The sequence below is a fragment of the Perca fluviatilis genome, chromosome 2 (assembly GCF_010015445.1).
Source record: "Perca fluviatilis chromosome 2, GENO_Pfluv_1.0, whole genome shotgun sequence".
In the NCBI taxonomy this organism is placed as follows: Eukaryota; Metazoa; Chordata; class Actinopteri; order Perciformes; family Percidae; genus Perca; species Perca fluviatilis.
In genome coordinates this window covers 29,425,525-29,439,202 of record NC_053113.1, presented here as the reverse complement: position 1 = coordinate 29,439,202, position 13,678 = coordinate 29,425,525, and the positions used below count along the sequence as shown (strand labels likewise).

At 42.0% G+C, this 13,678-nt stretch overlaps 1 protein-coding gene and 1 pseudogene across 1 annotated transcript; one reads left to right on the top strand and one right to left on the bottom strand.

The window, feature by feature from the left end:
- Nucleotides 1-634: 634 nt before the first annotated feature.
- Nucleotides 635-6,225, top strand: LOC120550965 (annotated as a pseudogene).
- Nucleotides 6,226-6,663: 438 nt separating this feature from the next.
- Nucleotides 6,664-13,306, bottom strand: slc46a1 (solute carrier family 46 member 1). The gene is made up of 6 exons (XM_039787975.1): nucleotides 12,732-13,306; nucleotides 11,216-11,607; nucleotides 10,613-11,091; nucleotides 9,270-9,353; nucleotides 8,888-9,044; nucleotides 6,664-8,716 (listed from the first exon to the last, which is right to left on the bottom strand). The coding sequence occupies exons 1-6, from the start codon at nucleotides 13,047-13,049 to the stop codon at nucleotides 8,662-8,664; spliced, it is 1,485 nt and encodes a 494-aa protein (XP_039643909.1). The 5' UTR covers nucleotides 13,050-13,306; the 3' UTR covers nucleotides 6,664-8,661.
- Between the last annotated feature and the right edge of the window lie 372 nt (nucleotides 13,307-13,678).

Here is a 13,678-nt window from a genome sequence, read left to right as displayed (position 1 = left end):
AACACTTTTGAAGAAACATTGACGGTGTTGCAGAGGTTTTTCTCCTCTTCTTCCAGCAGAGGGCCTACCGTGTTGTGTTTGCAACTATCCCCGAGCATGATGAGCTCTGACCGGCTGTGATGATGCAGGGACGATAGACAGGAGGAGGAGGGGGGGTTGCTTTTTCCTCTTCATCACCGGCAGAATCCGGAGCCGGTGGGCGGCGCAGACCCCTGAAGATACAGAGAGCCTGCGGATGCTGACCGAAGGATGCGATAGCTCGGATGCTGATATTGGAGAGTGGTATCATATTTTGTATTTCTGCAGGGAGACGAACCGCCGCGGTGCGTCAGATAAGGAGTGTGAGTCTTCTTTGTGCTCTCTCCAAAAACACAGACAACAATAGTCTTTTTTTCTTGTCTGGAAAAAAAAGTGGATTTGCTCTCTACTCTTTCAGTTTGAGGCCCTGTGTGCTGAGACTTTGCCTCTTTAAGGACACTTCAGCAATTCTGTTGCACATTTGTCATCTATTGGTCGGTGGGTTAAAAGAGAAAGCAGCAGCTGTTGACTATGGCAGACATACTGTGACCTGCTCAAGATCTGCTTATGAGTCTTTATGGGGGCTTACTGTCAGGGCGGACATCGACTAGAGAGGTGATGTAATTTGGTGAAAGCTGTCACTTTTGATTAACAACTGACAGGCCTTGCTTGGCGCATCTGTAGGCACCAGGCTGGACATCTCTGAGAGGGATAAGAGAGGCCTTTGTAAACAAACACATTTCAACATCCACTGACGAGTTTCTGCCGGTAGATGCTATTGTCTCTCACTCTCTTCCTGTGGAGGCTCTACCGACAATTCTTCATCATGTTCAGCTCAGACAGGCTTACAGTCCCGGAATATGTAAGCCGGCTGCAGAGAGGGAGGAGCGGCTCCGGCTCCGTCTCCGAGCCCAAAGCGGTCTCTCCGGGCGTCAATGCGGACGTCCAGGCGGTTCTGGACACCTCAATCCCCGCCCTGCGCTCCGCCATCAGGAGGCTAAAGTCATCCAAGGAGACCTCTGATTCCGATGAGACCCGCAGTGCCATCGCAGAGCTCTTTCAGCTGGTGGAGGAGGCCTGGGTTTTGCCCACTATAGGCCGTCAGGTGGCCGAAGAGATCTGCAACCGGATCCGGCTGGATGGAGGTCTGGAGCTGCTGCTGCAGCTTCAACAGACACCTGCCGTGGAGATCACCTATGAGTCTGCAAAACTGCTGGAGCAGATACTGATCTCGGAGAACAGGTAGGCTACAGTTTGTGCGGGGTGGACAAAATAACGTGGACACTTGTAGGCTACAGTAGATACAGCAGCTCTGGAACAAACAAAATTGTTCCTTCATTGAAGATTGTGAAGTGTTCAATTCCTGTTGAAGTTGAGTGTTTATTATTCTCATATGGGTTCGAGGCCTTACTTTGTTTGTCCTTAATTGCATCTCATTGCAGTCTGTTTTGTTCAGGGATCGACCAAAAAACAAAACATGAGCAACTTACAAAATCATGCAATACAATTAAATAGTAGGTGTTTCTGCCATATGATCAACTAATCATTACAAATATGGTTATATCAGGGCTGTTTTATTGGCTTGTAAATGTTAAAGGGAGTATTCATCTTTTTGTGTCCACTCCTTATGTTGATTTTAGGGCATATTTCTGATTACTCTAATTATTATATATATCTATAATACTAAACTAAAACATATTTAATTTACGGTGACATCTCATCCTCACATATGAGAATCTGGTACTGAAAACTGTTTAGTAATTTTGCTTGATGAATGACTTAAAGGGTTAAATCAATAGTCAAAACTGTCCATTATGTTGATCAACTAATTCTGTTCATCAACTAATTGTCTAATCGTTTTAGCCCTAGTTGATTAATAACTTTGTGTTACCAAACACACCTGATTGTGCCTCACTTGTTCAGAAGGCCTACCTGTTTACTGTTACTTTTGAATTGCAGTCAGTGTAGCTATCTGATTGCATGAGTCAAGTTTTGTCATCATATTTACAAACTTCTGTTGACAGAGATTATGTAGCACGAATGGGTCTGGGGGTCATCCTCAACCTGACTCGACATCAGGAAGACGCACAGCTGGCTCGCAGTGTGTCGGGGATCCTGGAGCACATGTTCAAACACACAGAGGAGACGTCTGTCCACCTCATCTCTAACGGTGCCCTGGATGCCCTCCTCTTCTGGTGCCGGGGTACAGATCCCACTGTGCTGCGCCACTGTGCTGTGGCACTAGCAAACTGTGCCATGTACGGAGGCCACCGCTGCCAGCGATGGATGATCGAGAAACAGGCAGCTGAGTGGCTTTTCCCACTGGCTTTTTCTAAAGAGGATGAACTCATTCGCTTCCACGCGTGTCTGGCTGTGACTGTGTTAGCTGCAAACCGAGAAATGAGAAAGAGGTGGTGAAATCTGGAACCCTGGAGCTGGTGGAGCCATTCATTGCATCTTTGGATCCAGATGACTTTGCCCCGCAGTTTATTGGACAGTGCAGACTGCATGCTAGGGTAAGACGCAGCTGATCTTCAGCAACTTTTGCCATTACTGGATGGCACAAGAGTGGAGGAAAGTGCATTGCAGCCTTTTACCTTTGTGTAGAGACCAGCATCAAAGTCTCGTCAGCGCAACACCAAAAGGCGTCGCTGTCCACCCTTTCATGTAGTTAAAATCTTTAGCTAATACAGTCTTATAGCTTTGTTGTGACTGAGTTTTAATTTGTGCTGCTTTCAAGATATTTCAAGAGATCGGGCGGTGCAGAGCCTAAAAGAATGGTCATGTACTCCAGTAATGGCACAGTCCGTGCCCTTGCAGCGGGCTCTGAGCATGATGGGAGAGGAAGTGCCGAAACGTATCCTGTCATGTGTGCCTAACTGGAAAACCTCTGAAGTGCAGACCTGGCTGCAGCAGGTTGGCTTTAGTGCCTATTGTGACCCGTTTCCAGGTACGTTTAACAGTATCATTACTCAACAGGCACAAGGATCTACCTATTATACAGTATGTCTGACATTTCTAACTATCTTGCTGTATAGGAGTGTGTGGTGGAAGTTTTCCTTGAAGCAGCAGGGTTAGTGATATTCATGATAAAATCAAAACCAATAACGACTGTTTGAGAATTAAACCAAAGTTTGGTCTTTGAGTATTTATTTACATTTGCAAACAAGAAAAAGCAGTTTCACAAGTACCGCGCGCCACGTCTGAAAAGTCTTCTAACCTAAAGTCTAAACATCCACACATCATATAGTGAAAACCTCTGTTAAGCCACCCCTCTAAATGTATCTTCTAGCATGGCCATAGTTGATCACCTTCCCCTCTGCTCCTGTTCTTTTCATTAGCCTAAACAACAATTTTATCTCAGGAGACAGAAACCTACATTAGTTCTCACTGTCGTAAACAGTCATCGGGCCTTCTCCACTTCTATCTAAGCAAAGGACAACAATGTGAGAAGCTTCAGGCTAGTAAAACTAAATAACTCTACTAGGCTGAAAGTTCACGGTTGCCAACTATTTCACTTGGAGCCTTTTGAAGAAGCTAAATCTTGTGGCGTTATAAAACAATCATTAAACAAATGGTGAAAATAAAATTTGCCACCACAGGAGCTCCAGGTGGATGGAGACCTCCTGCTGAACATCACGGACCAGGAACTCAACGCTGATCTGGGCATGACCGCGGGCCTCACTCGCAAAGAGGCAAGTGGTACAAATCTTTCAACACATGAGCAATGTAACACCAGTCTAACAAATACCTCTGTTCTGTCTCATCCTGCAGGTTTTGAGAGACTTGCGTGTGTTGAAGACTTATGCCAACTACTCCACATGTGACCCAAACAATATGGCTGACTGGTTGGTTGAGGTGGACCCTCGTTTCCGTCGTACACCTATGGCCTTGTCCAGTCAGGAGTGGATAGCAACAATGTCCAGAGCTTGACTGATCTGCAGCTCCAGAATGACTGCCACATAGACAACGGAGTCCACAGAGCCAAGATACTCTCTGCCAACCACAGGGCCTTAAAACCGTGCCACACAGATGCCCAGCCGGCAGGGCCCGATGTGTTCATCAGCTACCGTCGGACTACCGGCTCCCAGTTGGCCAGGTCAGAACTGAAACAGGATAAGTGGAAGAATTCAGGAAGAATAAATAAGTTAAATTAGAAACCAGGGCAAGGGCATTAGGCATGTGTGCTAAAACTACATTTTTCACAGACTTTCTCGTTTCATTCCCTGTCCTAAGCCTTCTGAAGGTGCACCTGCAGGTTCGAGGATACAGCGTCTTCATAGATGTGGAGAAGCTGGAGGCCGGTAAATTCCAGGACAAACTTATCCAGAGCGCTAGGGCGCGGTAACTTCATCCTGGTCCTGTCTGCCAATGCGCTCGACAAGTGCATGGGTGACACTGACATGAAGGATTGGGTGCATAAGGTCGGAAGTTTTCCATCTCTGGATGTGAGGGACTTCATGTTGAAATGTTAGGGCTCACGTTTTCCTTTAAAACTTTCACTCCACTGCACCTTAAACCTTATCAAGATATTCTACATTTATATCGATACAGCAGCTGCTTGTGGAATGTTAGTCCTGTCACATTCATATTCCCTGTCTGAGCTATCAGTTAAAATTACGTTTCACGTACTTAATGCAGCTAAAACGAGGGGTCAGATGATGTTTTACATCTGTGCTTTTACTTTTTTTGTCTGGACATTTCTAATATTTCATATACTCAAAAGAAGTCTCGTTAATCTTTCAGGAGATAGTCACAGCCTTGGCTGGTAAGAAGAACATAATTCCTGTCACAGATAACTTTATGTGGCCCGACCCCATGTCTATGCCGGAGGACATGGGAGCAATTCTTAACTTCAATGGCATCAAGTGAGTAACTGTATACTGTAAACTCAAATAAACCAGGCTTTGCTCTGTAAAACCATGTTGTTTTTGGTTAGCACATCTGTGTAAATGGGACAGGACATTTTCACATCACTTACCACATGGCTGTGTGGTGTACATACTGTAAAATCCCTTTCTCAAGAGGTTTAACATCTTATTTAGTTTGATTTGTAGTTGTGTGATAACTAAACAGTTTAATGCCAACATTATTAATCTTTTAAAACCCTCTTTTATTTCTGTAATGAATCATTTATGAATTTAAGGGTTAAGTTTTTATCGTTTGTGATTCGTGTTTAGGAGATCTGTAAAACATCCATTAGAGACAACTGATTTGCTTATAATGCACGTCATCAAATGCCTGTTGCCTTTTTCTCGACACAGATGGTCCCATGAATATCAGGAAGCCACGATTGAGAAGATCCTACGCTTTCTGAAAGGACACCAAGACCAAATCGACTGCCCAGACGCCTCCAAAGGGCAGAAAAAGAAATAAACTGACATAAACAGTTTGATCTCAGCTATGATAACTTTAAATTATGCCAATTCCACATGGCCTATGGTGAACAGGCCGGCAGCTTTCCCTGCTCTGCCCAAATGCATGTCAAGTGAATTTGATTATGTTTAGCTTACATGCTCACACGAAGACCTAATAGAAATTGACCTAATATATTGCAAACAATAAATTAAAATGAAAAGGGGATTTTAGATCGTATATAATAAACTGTAAGCCTTTAATGATAGTACCCTCATACTGCTGTATATTTGTAATCAGGTACAGTATACGCCTTCTGTCTCTCAGGAAAATAACTGTGATAGATCAGCTGTTATTGGCACCTCGCACCCCAGCAAAATCATCAATAGCAATTTCTGAAGCATCCACTAATCACAAAAATGATATGCAATCATCTTTTCTGCTCATATACTGTACATAGGACCAAAGAAGATCTCTGATCTTACTGACATTTGTGTTTTTTATGTTTGGGTTGTGATGGAAAAGAAATCTGTCCTAGCAGATGCATTAATTGTTCATGATGAGAGTATCCACAGTGGGCATAATCGAAGCTGGAAGCATGTCATATTGTACAGAAATAAACGCTACATGCTGTATGACTGCACCCCTAATTTAACCAAATACAGGTCAAAGGAGTATACAAGCAACTAAAAACACCCACGTAGTATCAAACCTTTCCTTCCTTCTGTGTAATTAATTTACACGTATGAATTTACAGCAGTCAAAAATGCACTGTTGACTCCTTGAAAATGAAGTCTTTAAGACTACCGTTACAACATAGTGTAATACATTAAACTTTCATTTCATACTGTTGACTTGAGCTTTCATTGACCACAGTGTTAAGTCTGATAAGCAATTATTTGTTCGCTTTGCAATGGATATTTGATCCTTGTTCCCTCAGTGTATTTGAATAGAAGCAGTAAAGTAAAAGCAAAAAGAAATCCAGCAATATACAAGACACACAGAGGCTTGTGAAACTATAAAATTAAAGTGGCAGATCACGTTTAAACGTGTAAAATTGGAATTCAATCAAAAGATGCATTGGCTCACATATTATTCTATACAATTATATTACTAAAGCCTGAATGCAACCACTGTTCTGCAGGGGTTTTATCTGATCTTGTCTTCATATTGTTTGCCTCTAATATCCTCTTAAAATTTATTAAAATGTGTAATTGACATCAAATTTTAAATAGTAACACAGGATTTCATTTTTATCATGTTTTTTTAATGTACTCAGTGTAAAATAAACATAGTTTAGTTCCTTTATTTGAAACATGGTGAAATGTAAAGAATTTAACAGTGAAATTCTTTGTCTGAACTTCACTTAATCACATGTGACATGTAAACAGAAAGAAATTGAACCATCATCTTTATAACAAACTATCCAAAACGATCCAGTTGTAATCCAATAAATAAAATGATTGCAACTCATAAATATTGCACAACTGATGACAACGAAGAATGGACAGTGGGTCAGAATTTGTTACAGAAAACGTTTGAAGAATGGCTTTTAGAAAATAATCTGCTGATCAATTCACAGAAGCTGAGTTAATACTTCATTTAACCTGTAAACTTCCCTTTGTGCCTTTTAAAGCTGATTTTGCAGCTCTTGTTCCCTCACTGTAGATCTAAGACCTGACCCCGGTGTGTATGTTGGCTGTGGGCCTGTGTTCTGGGACTATCCAGTGTTGTTTGTGGTGGTGGGAGGGGGACTCCTCAGCGAGTTTAGACTATGGCGGGAGGAGGGTCAAGGTGTAACTCGGTACTCCCTGGCTGCCACTACAGTTTCACTCTCCGCTGTGGATTACTGATAGTTGGGTTTGGACATGTTTGGCACAGATGATATTTCTGCATAGTGTGATACCATGAATCTCGGATACTAACTTCACGGTTTGAGGGTTTCTACGTAACTTCCACTAACAGATTTAGGATAGCTCTGCGAACAGACAGTAGTGGAAGAAATTCTTAAAACATTTACCTAAAGTAGCAGTACCAATGTTAAAGTTAAAATGTTATTCTAGTAAAAGTACAAACATACTTAAAATACCAAAAGTAAATGTACTTATATTATTGGATTAAAAATAGACGCATTACAGTGTACATCCCTTTTATGTTGCAGCTGGTAAAGGTGGGGCTCATTTTAGATAGATAGATACTGTATTCATCCTGAGGGAAATTTTAGGCATCCAGTAGACAACCATAACACAACAAACACACATATATCTCACATACATAAAAATCACTCAGACATTTTTAACTACTTTATGTACAGTTCGGTAGCTTGTGAATTTCCCCATGGGGTTAGAGTAAGTCTTATCTAATCTGAACCTATAAAAAAACATCACTAAACACAATTTAATTCTAAACAATTGGTAAAAAATACAATATTTGCCTCTGAATTGTAATGCAGTAAAATAACTTTTAAAGACTGCACAGAAGTGAATAGATAGGATAAGGGTGTGGTGGCTGAAAATAGGTTGATCTTGTATACTGTTGTACACCAATTTACCTCACACAGGTATGGTTCCCAATTTGTATTTGTTCCAAAAAAGTAGTACGTTAGTTAGGATGGTTCATTGTAATCATGTGAAATATCAATGGATGATATTTGTAGCTCTTAAACATTTCTCAAATCAAAACTAGGTTATAGCTCTCACCTCCCTTTTTGACCCTCTGTGAACACATTACCCATGCTTGATATGTTTTGGAACAACTGAGGAGTTTGTGGATTTCCTCTTATGGTTAGCACCTTAACATGTAGTGTGCCATTAGAGTTATTGAAATGAATACATTCAAAGTGTAAATGTAAGGTACATTCTTTGGCACTCAATACACTGTATTGAAAATGTTTTGACTCACAAAATGAAAGCATGTATCAAACCTTGTTTGTTACACCATTTGTATGAATGTCGTGATAAAACATCCAAGCTTGTAGTGAGTTTTTAGGGCCAGCGTAGATTTGACAAAGCCCAAGTCTCCATTATCTAATTATTAAGACAAAAAAAAAAGGTTTAACAGTCATGTCAGTATGGACGTTGATTCTTCATCCTCTGGTCTTGATTACTTTGGTGTGCCTAGGAAGAATTCCATCTCTGTGCCATAACTGTGCTAAGATCAAAAGGTCTTACCCAGCACCACACATGGACATGATGGCTGTCCTTGTGTCAGTGCTGCTCCCCTCATAGACTGACACCAGGATGCACTTTAACTCTCTGACAGGTTCCTGCCCTTGGACCTCTCAGCAGGTCAGGATGCTGAGGAGTCTCTGTGGTCTCTCCTCTGGTCTAAACATTGCAGGGTCCTAGAAAGACAAACATGAAATCAATTATTCAGCTCATCTTAAAAGGAGTGGATATTGATTTTTTTTGTAATGTGCTTATTGGAAATGTCTTGCTTTTGTAACTAGAATTAACTAATAAGAAAACAACGACAAAATGTTTGACTACGTCAATGAGGCAAGAGCAACACTCACCCAATTATTCCAGCGGGGATGAAGAGGATGATGGCAGCAAAGAGGAAGGGGAAGCCCTTCATGAAGTGCAGTGTGGCTGGGTAGAGGGAGTTGAAGATGCCACTGCCAACCAGAAAACATAAGCTCTCCACACAGGCAACAGACGCAAACAGGGCACCTGGGAGAAAGTACAAACACACCATTATGTATACAACCTGCAGGACACAAGCAGTCCCTCGTGACAAAGGGACATGTGCAACTGCACCGTAGCTTTATAATACTGCTCTAAGTATAACAATGGTACAAATACAATCCTAACGACTTAAAAACATTGTACAGTTTGCTGTGTTAAAAACAATCGGTTTAAAACATGAGTAGTATTTTTGCATGTTCAGTAACTGACCTTGGTCTGATGGGCCCACCAGCTTGGAAAGTTTTGACCTGAGCACAGGCGTTGCGGCCATGAAGAGGAAACACAGACCATAACCTGGTGATGAACAAATTAACAAATTTGACCTTTGATACACAAAGAAGAGCTCGAGCAGGTTAAGTATTAGCTAATGTGTTGTACTGTACATTGTGAAACAGTGACACCACATTAAAATATAGTTAACCATTGCTATTATTTTAAAGTGCTCATATTATGCTCATTTTCAGGTTCATAATTGTATTTAGAGGTTATATCAGAATAGGTTTACATGGTTTAATTTTCAAAAAACACCATATTTTTGTTGTACTGCACATTGCTGCAGCTCCTCTTTTCACCTTTTCTCTTTCTTTTTGTGTTGAGCTCTCTTTTCTTTTAGCTACAGAGTGAGGCATCTCACTTCTGTTCCATCTTTGTTGGGAGTCGCACATGCGCAGTACCTAGGTAAGCACTGCTAGGTAATCAGAAGCAGAGTATGAGGGCGTGCCACGCTAGCAGCTAGGCGAGCATTATAACGTGTTACAAAGTGACGCACGTTTGTCATGGAAGTAAAGGCTGGACCACAATAGAGCTGTTTGGAGCAGTTTGTGAACAGTGTTTTCTGTTGGAGATGGTAAGTGCCTTTGGGGTGGACTTTGGGCTTTTTAACTTTGTAAACCTGTAACGAAAAGATATATAACACAATAAAGGCAAGGGAAAAGCCAAAAAGCATAATATGAGCACTTTAAATTATGTTTCTGCATTTGTATGTATTCGTTCTTGTTCTGTCATGTCATATACATTATTGTGCAACTACTTCACAATCTAAAAATCCTCACTACATTGCACGGTTCACTTTTGGGGATGATGCTAATTTTTCCTACAGGCTACATGCAAAGCAAGTACTGAGTTTTTATTGCCTGGTATCCAAGCTTGCCTGTTCACACATAGTCTGTTCAGTATGCCACTTGCTGATCTGGACTCATGACAGCATCACAGCATCTGCCTGATAATGCGAGATTCATTTCACCTGTGGCTAAAAGAAGCGTGAATGTTTTCAAAACCTTTCGGTAGAGTGGGGAAAGCACAAATAAAGGCCGATAATGAAAGTAAAAAGGGCATATTCAATTTCAGTGTAATGCCATTAAATGGATAATTAATTGATGTACACATAGTTATATCATAGATATAGTCATCTCAGTTGTATTGACTTTACTTTTGTTTATGAATAGAAATATTTTAGACAGAAAAACGCTAGTATTAACCACTCAAATAATTTTAAAAATATCTGTCAAAAACAAAACATCTGGGGGTCACTAAATCACTCCAGATTCTCTCACCTGTGAACATGAGCTGGATGGTGTCAGCTACAGAGAAGACAACCAGCCCAATGATATTGGAGGCCAGACCCACGAGAGCCACCCAGGAGTCTTCCAGGCAGCGCTGCATGATCTTCAGCCCCAGCAGACTGCTAAGGTAGGCCAGGTGCTGAGCGGCTGATCCGTAGCCAATGAGGGCCGGCCCCCAGCACAGCGGTGAGCTCAGCTCATACAACACATACAACTCCCTGCTGCCGAAGTGTACAGTCACCACCAGAAAGAAACACAGTGTGTACAGCCACAGCTTGCATCTGTGAAATCTTCTATCTTCCTCACTGTTACTCCCTCCTGTTGAGAAGAGGCGCCAGACAGCTTTATAGTGGCGAGAGGTGAGGAGCTTGGCGCTTGGGTCTGGCAGGACAGACTCACGGACAAACAGGTAAGCGTACAGAGCCGAAGCCAAGTTAGTGGCCAGGACCAGCCAGAATGGGTTGATGTACCTAAATACAAGCAAACAAATATAATGGTAATGATGACCCATTCAGATTATAATATATTTTGAGTGAACTGGTGTGAATGACACTTTTCTAGTCATGTGACTGTGCAATAAGCCACATTTCTTACCCTTGTGCCCGCCGCCACTGCCCTCCAATGATGCTGGCTAGCATCCCTGAAAGGCCCAGACATGCCTCCAAGACTGCCACCCTGAAGGTGCGGGACCTTCTGTCGCTGGTATCAGCCACATATGCAAAGCAGCCTGCCAGGATGCCGTTGAAATCACCTGAAAGGCCACTAAGCAGCCTGCCTACTAAAAAGTAGACCACAGGCAGCTTCAGGTACATCACCACTAGGTAAACCACTGCTTGGAGGGCCAGACCTAGGTTGGCGAGGATAAGGACAGGTCTGCGTCCTGCAAGGTCACTCCATGAGCCCAGCAGAGGCACCACCAACAGGCCTACAGAAAAGCCCCCAAGACTGATGTAAAGGTTCCAGTGGGCTGTCAAGGTTTCCACCTCCTGCAAAAACAACAAAAAGTGGAGTGTAACCCGGTTAGCCACATTAATCAGCGAACATCGGGAGTTTAGAGACTCTTGGTTCTTACTGCTTGGTATCCTATCTTACCTATAATAACATTTACCTTGCATCCTAGGTGTTATTTTGTCTCTAACTACATGTGTATAACAAATATGTCAGGGATCTGGTGAACAGGAATGAAAACTGCTGATCTATCTATCTATCTATCTATCTATCTATCTATCTATCTATCTATCTATCTATCTATCTATCTATCTATCCACTTCTAAAGGTTCTCATTTAGAGCACCAGTTAACCCATTTAAATTGTGCATGTTCACCATTTCCCTGATGCTTAGTTTCAACTTGTGACTGCTGTTCCTCTTTGTCATAACTGCTCAAACAGCATTGCAGTTCTTTTTTTAAATCTATGCACCTGCATTTTAGGCATGATTCTTTAAAAGGGTGACTACGTGACACCCGTCCTGAGACTACAGAGGAAAAACAGCATTTTGACACTGATCCTCTTAACAACCCAATAAATGAAATCCAGCCTATTGGACCACAGTTGTAGTGTGTGTTATCCTTTACTTCAGACGTTAAGTCCATTTTACAAGGTGCTTACATCATTTTGATGTCTACAGCCCCTTTAACTAGGAATCTTTATTATGATGCTTTCCCCTATCTGATAGTTAATGATCCACACAGCTAACGTTAGCTACCAGGAGAGATAACAGGATGTGCCTGTTACCTATCTACTAGCTTGCTAACCAACAAAACCGTTAAAATGGGTGTTCGGCAGGTTGGATAAATGAGAGTAAACAACTGACAGCTACTACGAAGGTGCCTTTAAACATAAGTTGTAACTAGCTGTTATTTTTTCATAGTGTCTTTTTACATACTTTTATTGTAATACTGTTCTGTATTTATGTTCTTGACTGTAGCAGTAACGTTACTTTGCCTTATTATTTATTCTTTTTTTTAATGTTTCCTTGCAAGTGAAAACTTGCTTTACTAATAAATCTGATGAATTTCTGATTCAGATTAAGTGAGCGATTTGACTAACAGCAGCAGAAATATGACTGTGATTTTTATTTTTGAAGCCACTATTAAAAGACGTTGACTACCGTTTGAAGAGGGTCAGGGGGCACAGAGCCGTTGTTGCACTCCGACCTCTTGGAGCCGTTGTAGCCGAGGTCCTCGCTGATGCGGTCCCACAGATACTGAGTGGAAAGAGGGGACTGCAAGGCCAGAGAAAACATGGAGAGGAACAACACTGGCTCCACGGAAACCGGCAGCGAGCATGTAAACGGGGGTCGTCCGGAGCGGGTGGTCGGTACATCAGCCTCCTCTTTGTGAACACACGAGTCGCCGGTTTCACCGTCAGTGGATGTGGCGTTGAACACATCGCCGGGAAGAATCGCTGCGGTGTCCAGCTCGTCCATGTCGAACTGACTTAACTGTAAACATTAACAGTGGTAACTTACTTTACTTTGAGAGTATCTGGACCACAGTCTATGATTTGAACACACAGCAAGTTGCTCCATAGGCTAACGTTAGCCGTGAATCGTTAGCTAGCCGCTAGCTAGCTTATGGATTTTGTTTACGCTGCTGGTATTTTTGTTCGCTAGGCGAAATAAAACGAGCTCAGCTGAATAAAGGAAGCGATACTGAGGCCAAAGATCTAGCTAAACTGTCTCTCTGCTGAGGTTTAACAAGCGTGAACTCAGCAACCCCATCTGGACGAAGAGGTGAACTGCATATTTTTGCTAAGACTGTCAACCGGCCACTTCAAGCAAAGCCTGCAGTCGGGCTGCAATGGGTAAATCTGTGCATTTTAGACTGTTAAAATAAAATCTGTGCGGACAGTTTTTTTAAAACCATGCCATCGTTTTTGTAAAATGTGCCCAGTGGTAGAATGCAGAGACTGTATATTAATTATTATATAGTGGTTCTTAATTATTAATATGCAAACAAACGCCAAGTAGAGACCTCTTCCGACTGCAGCCCTCTCTCTCACCTCAGTCATTGTCGCACTATTCAATATTAGATAAATAAATAAATAAACACATAC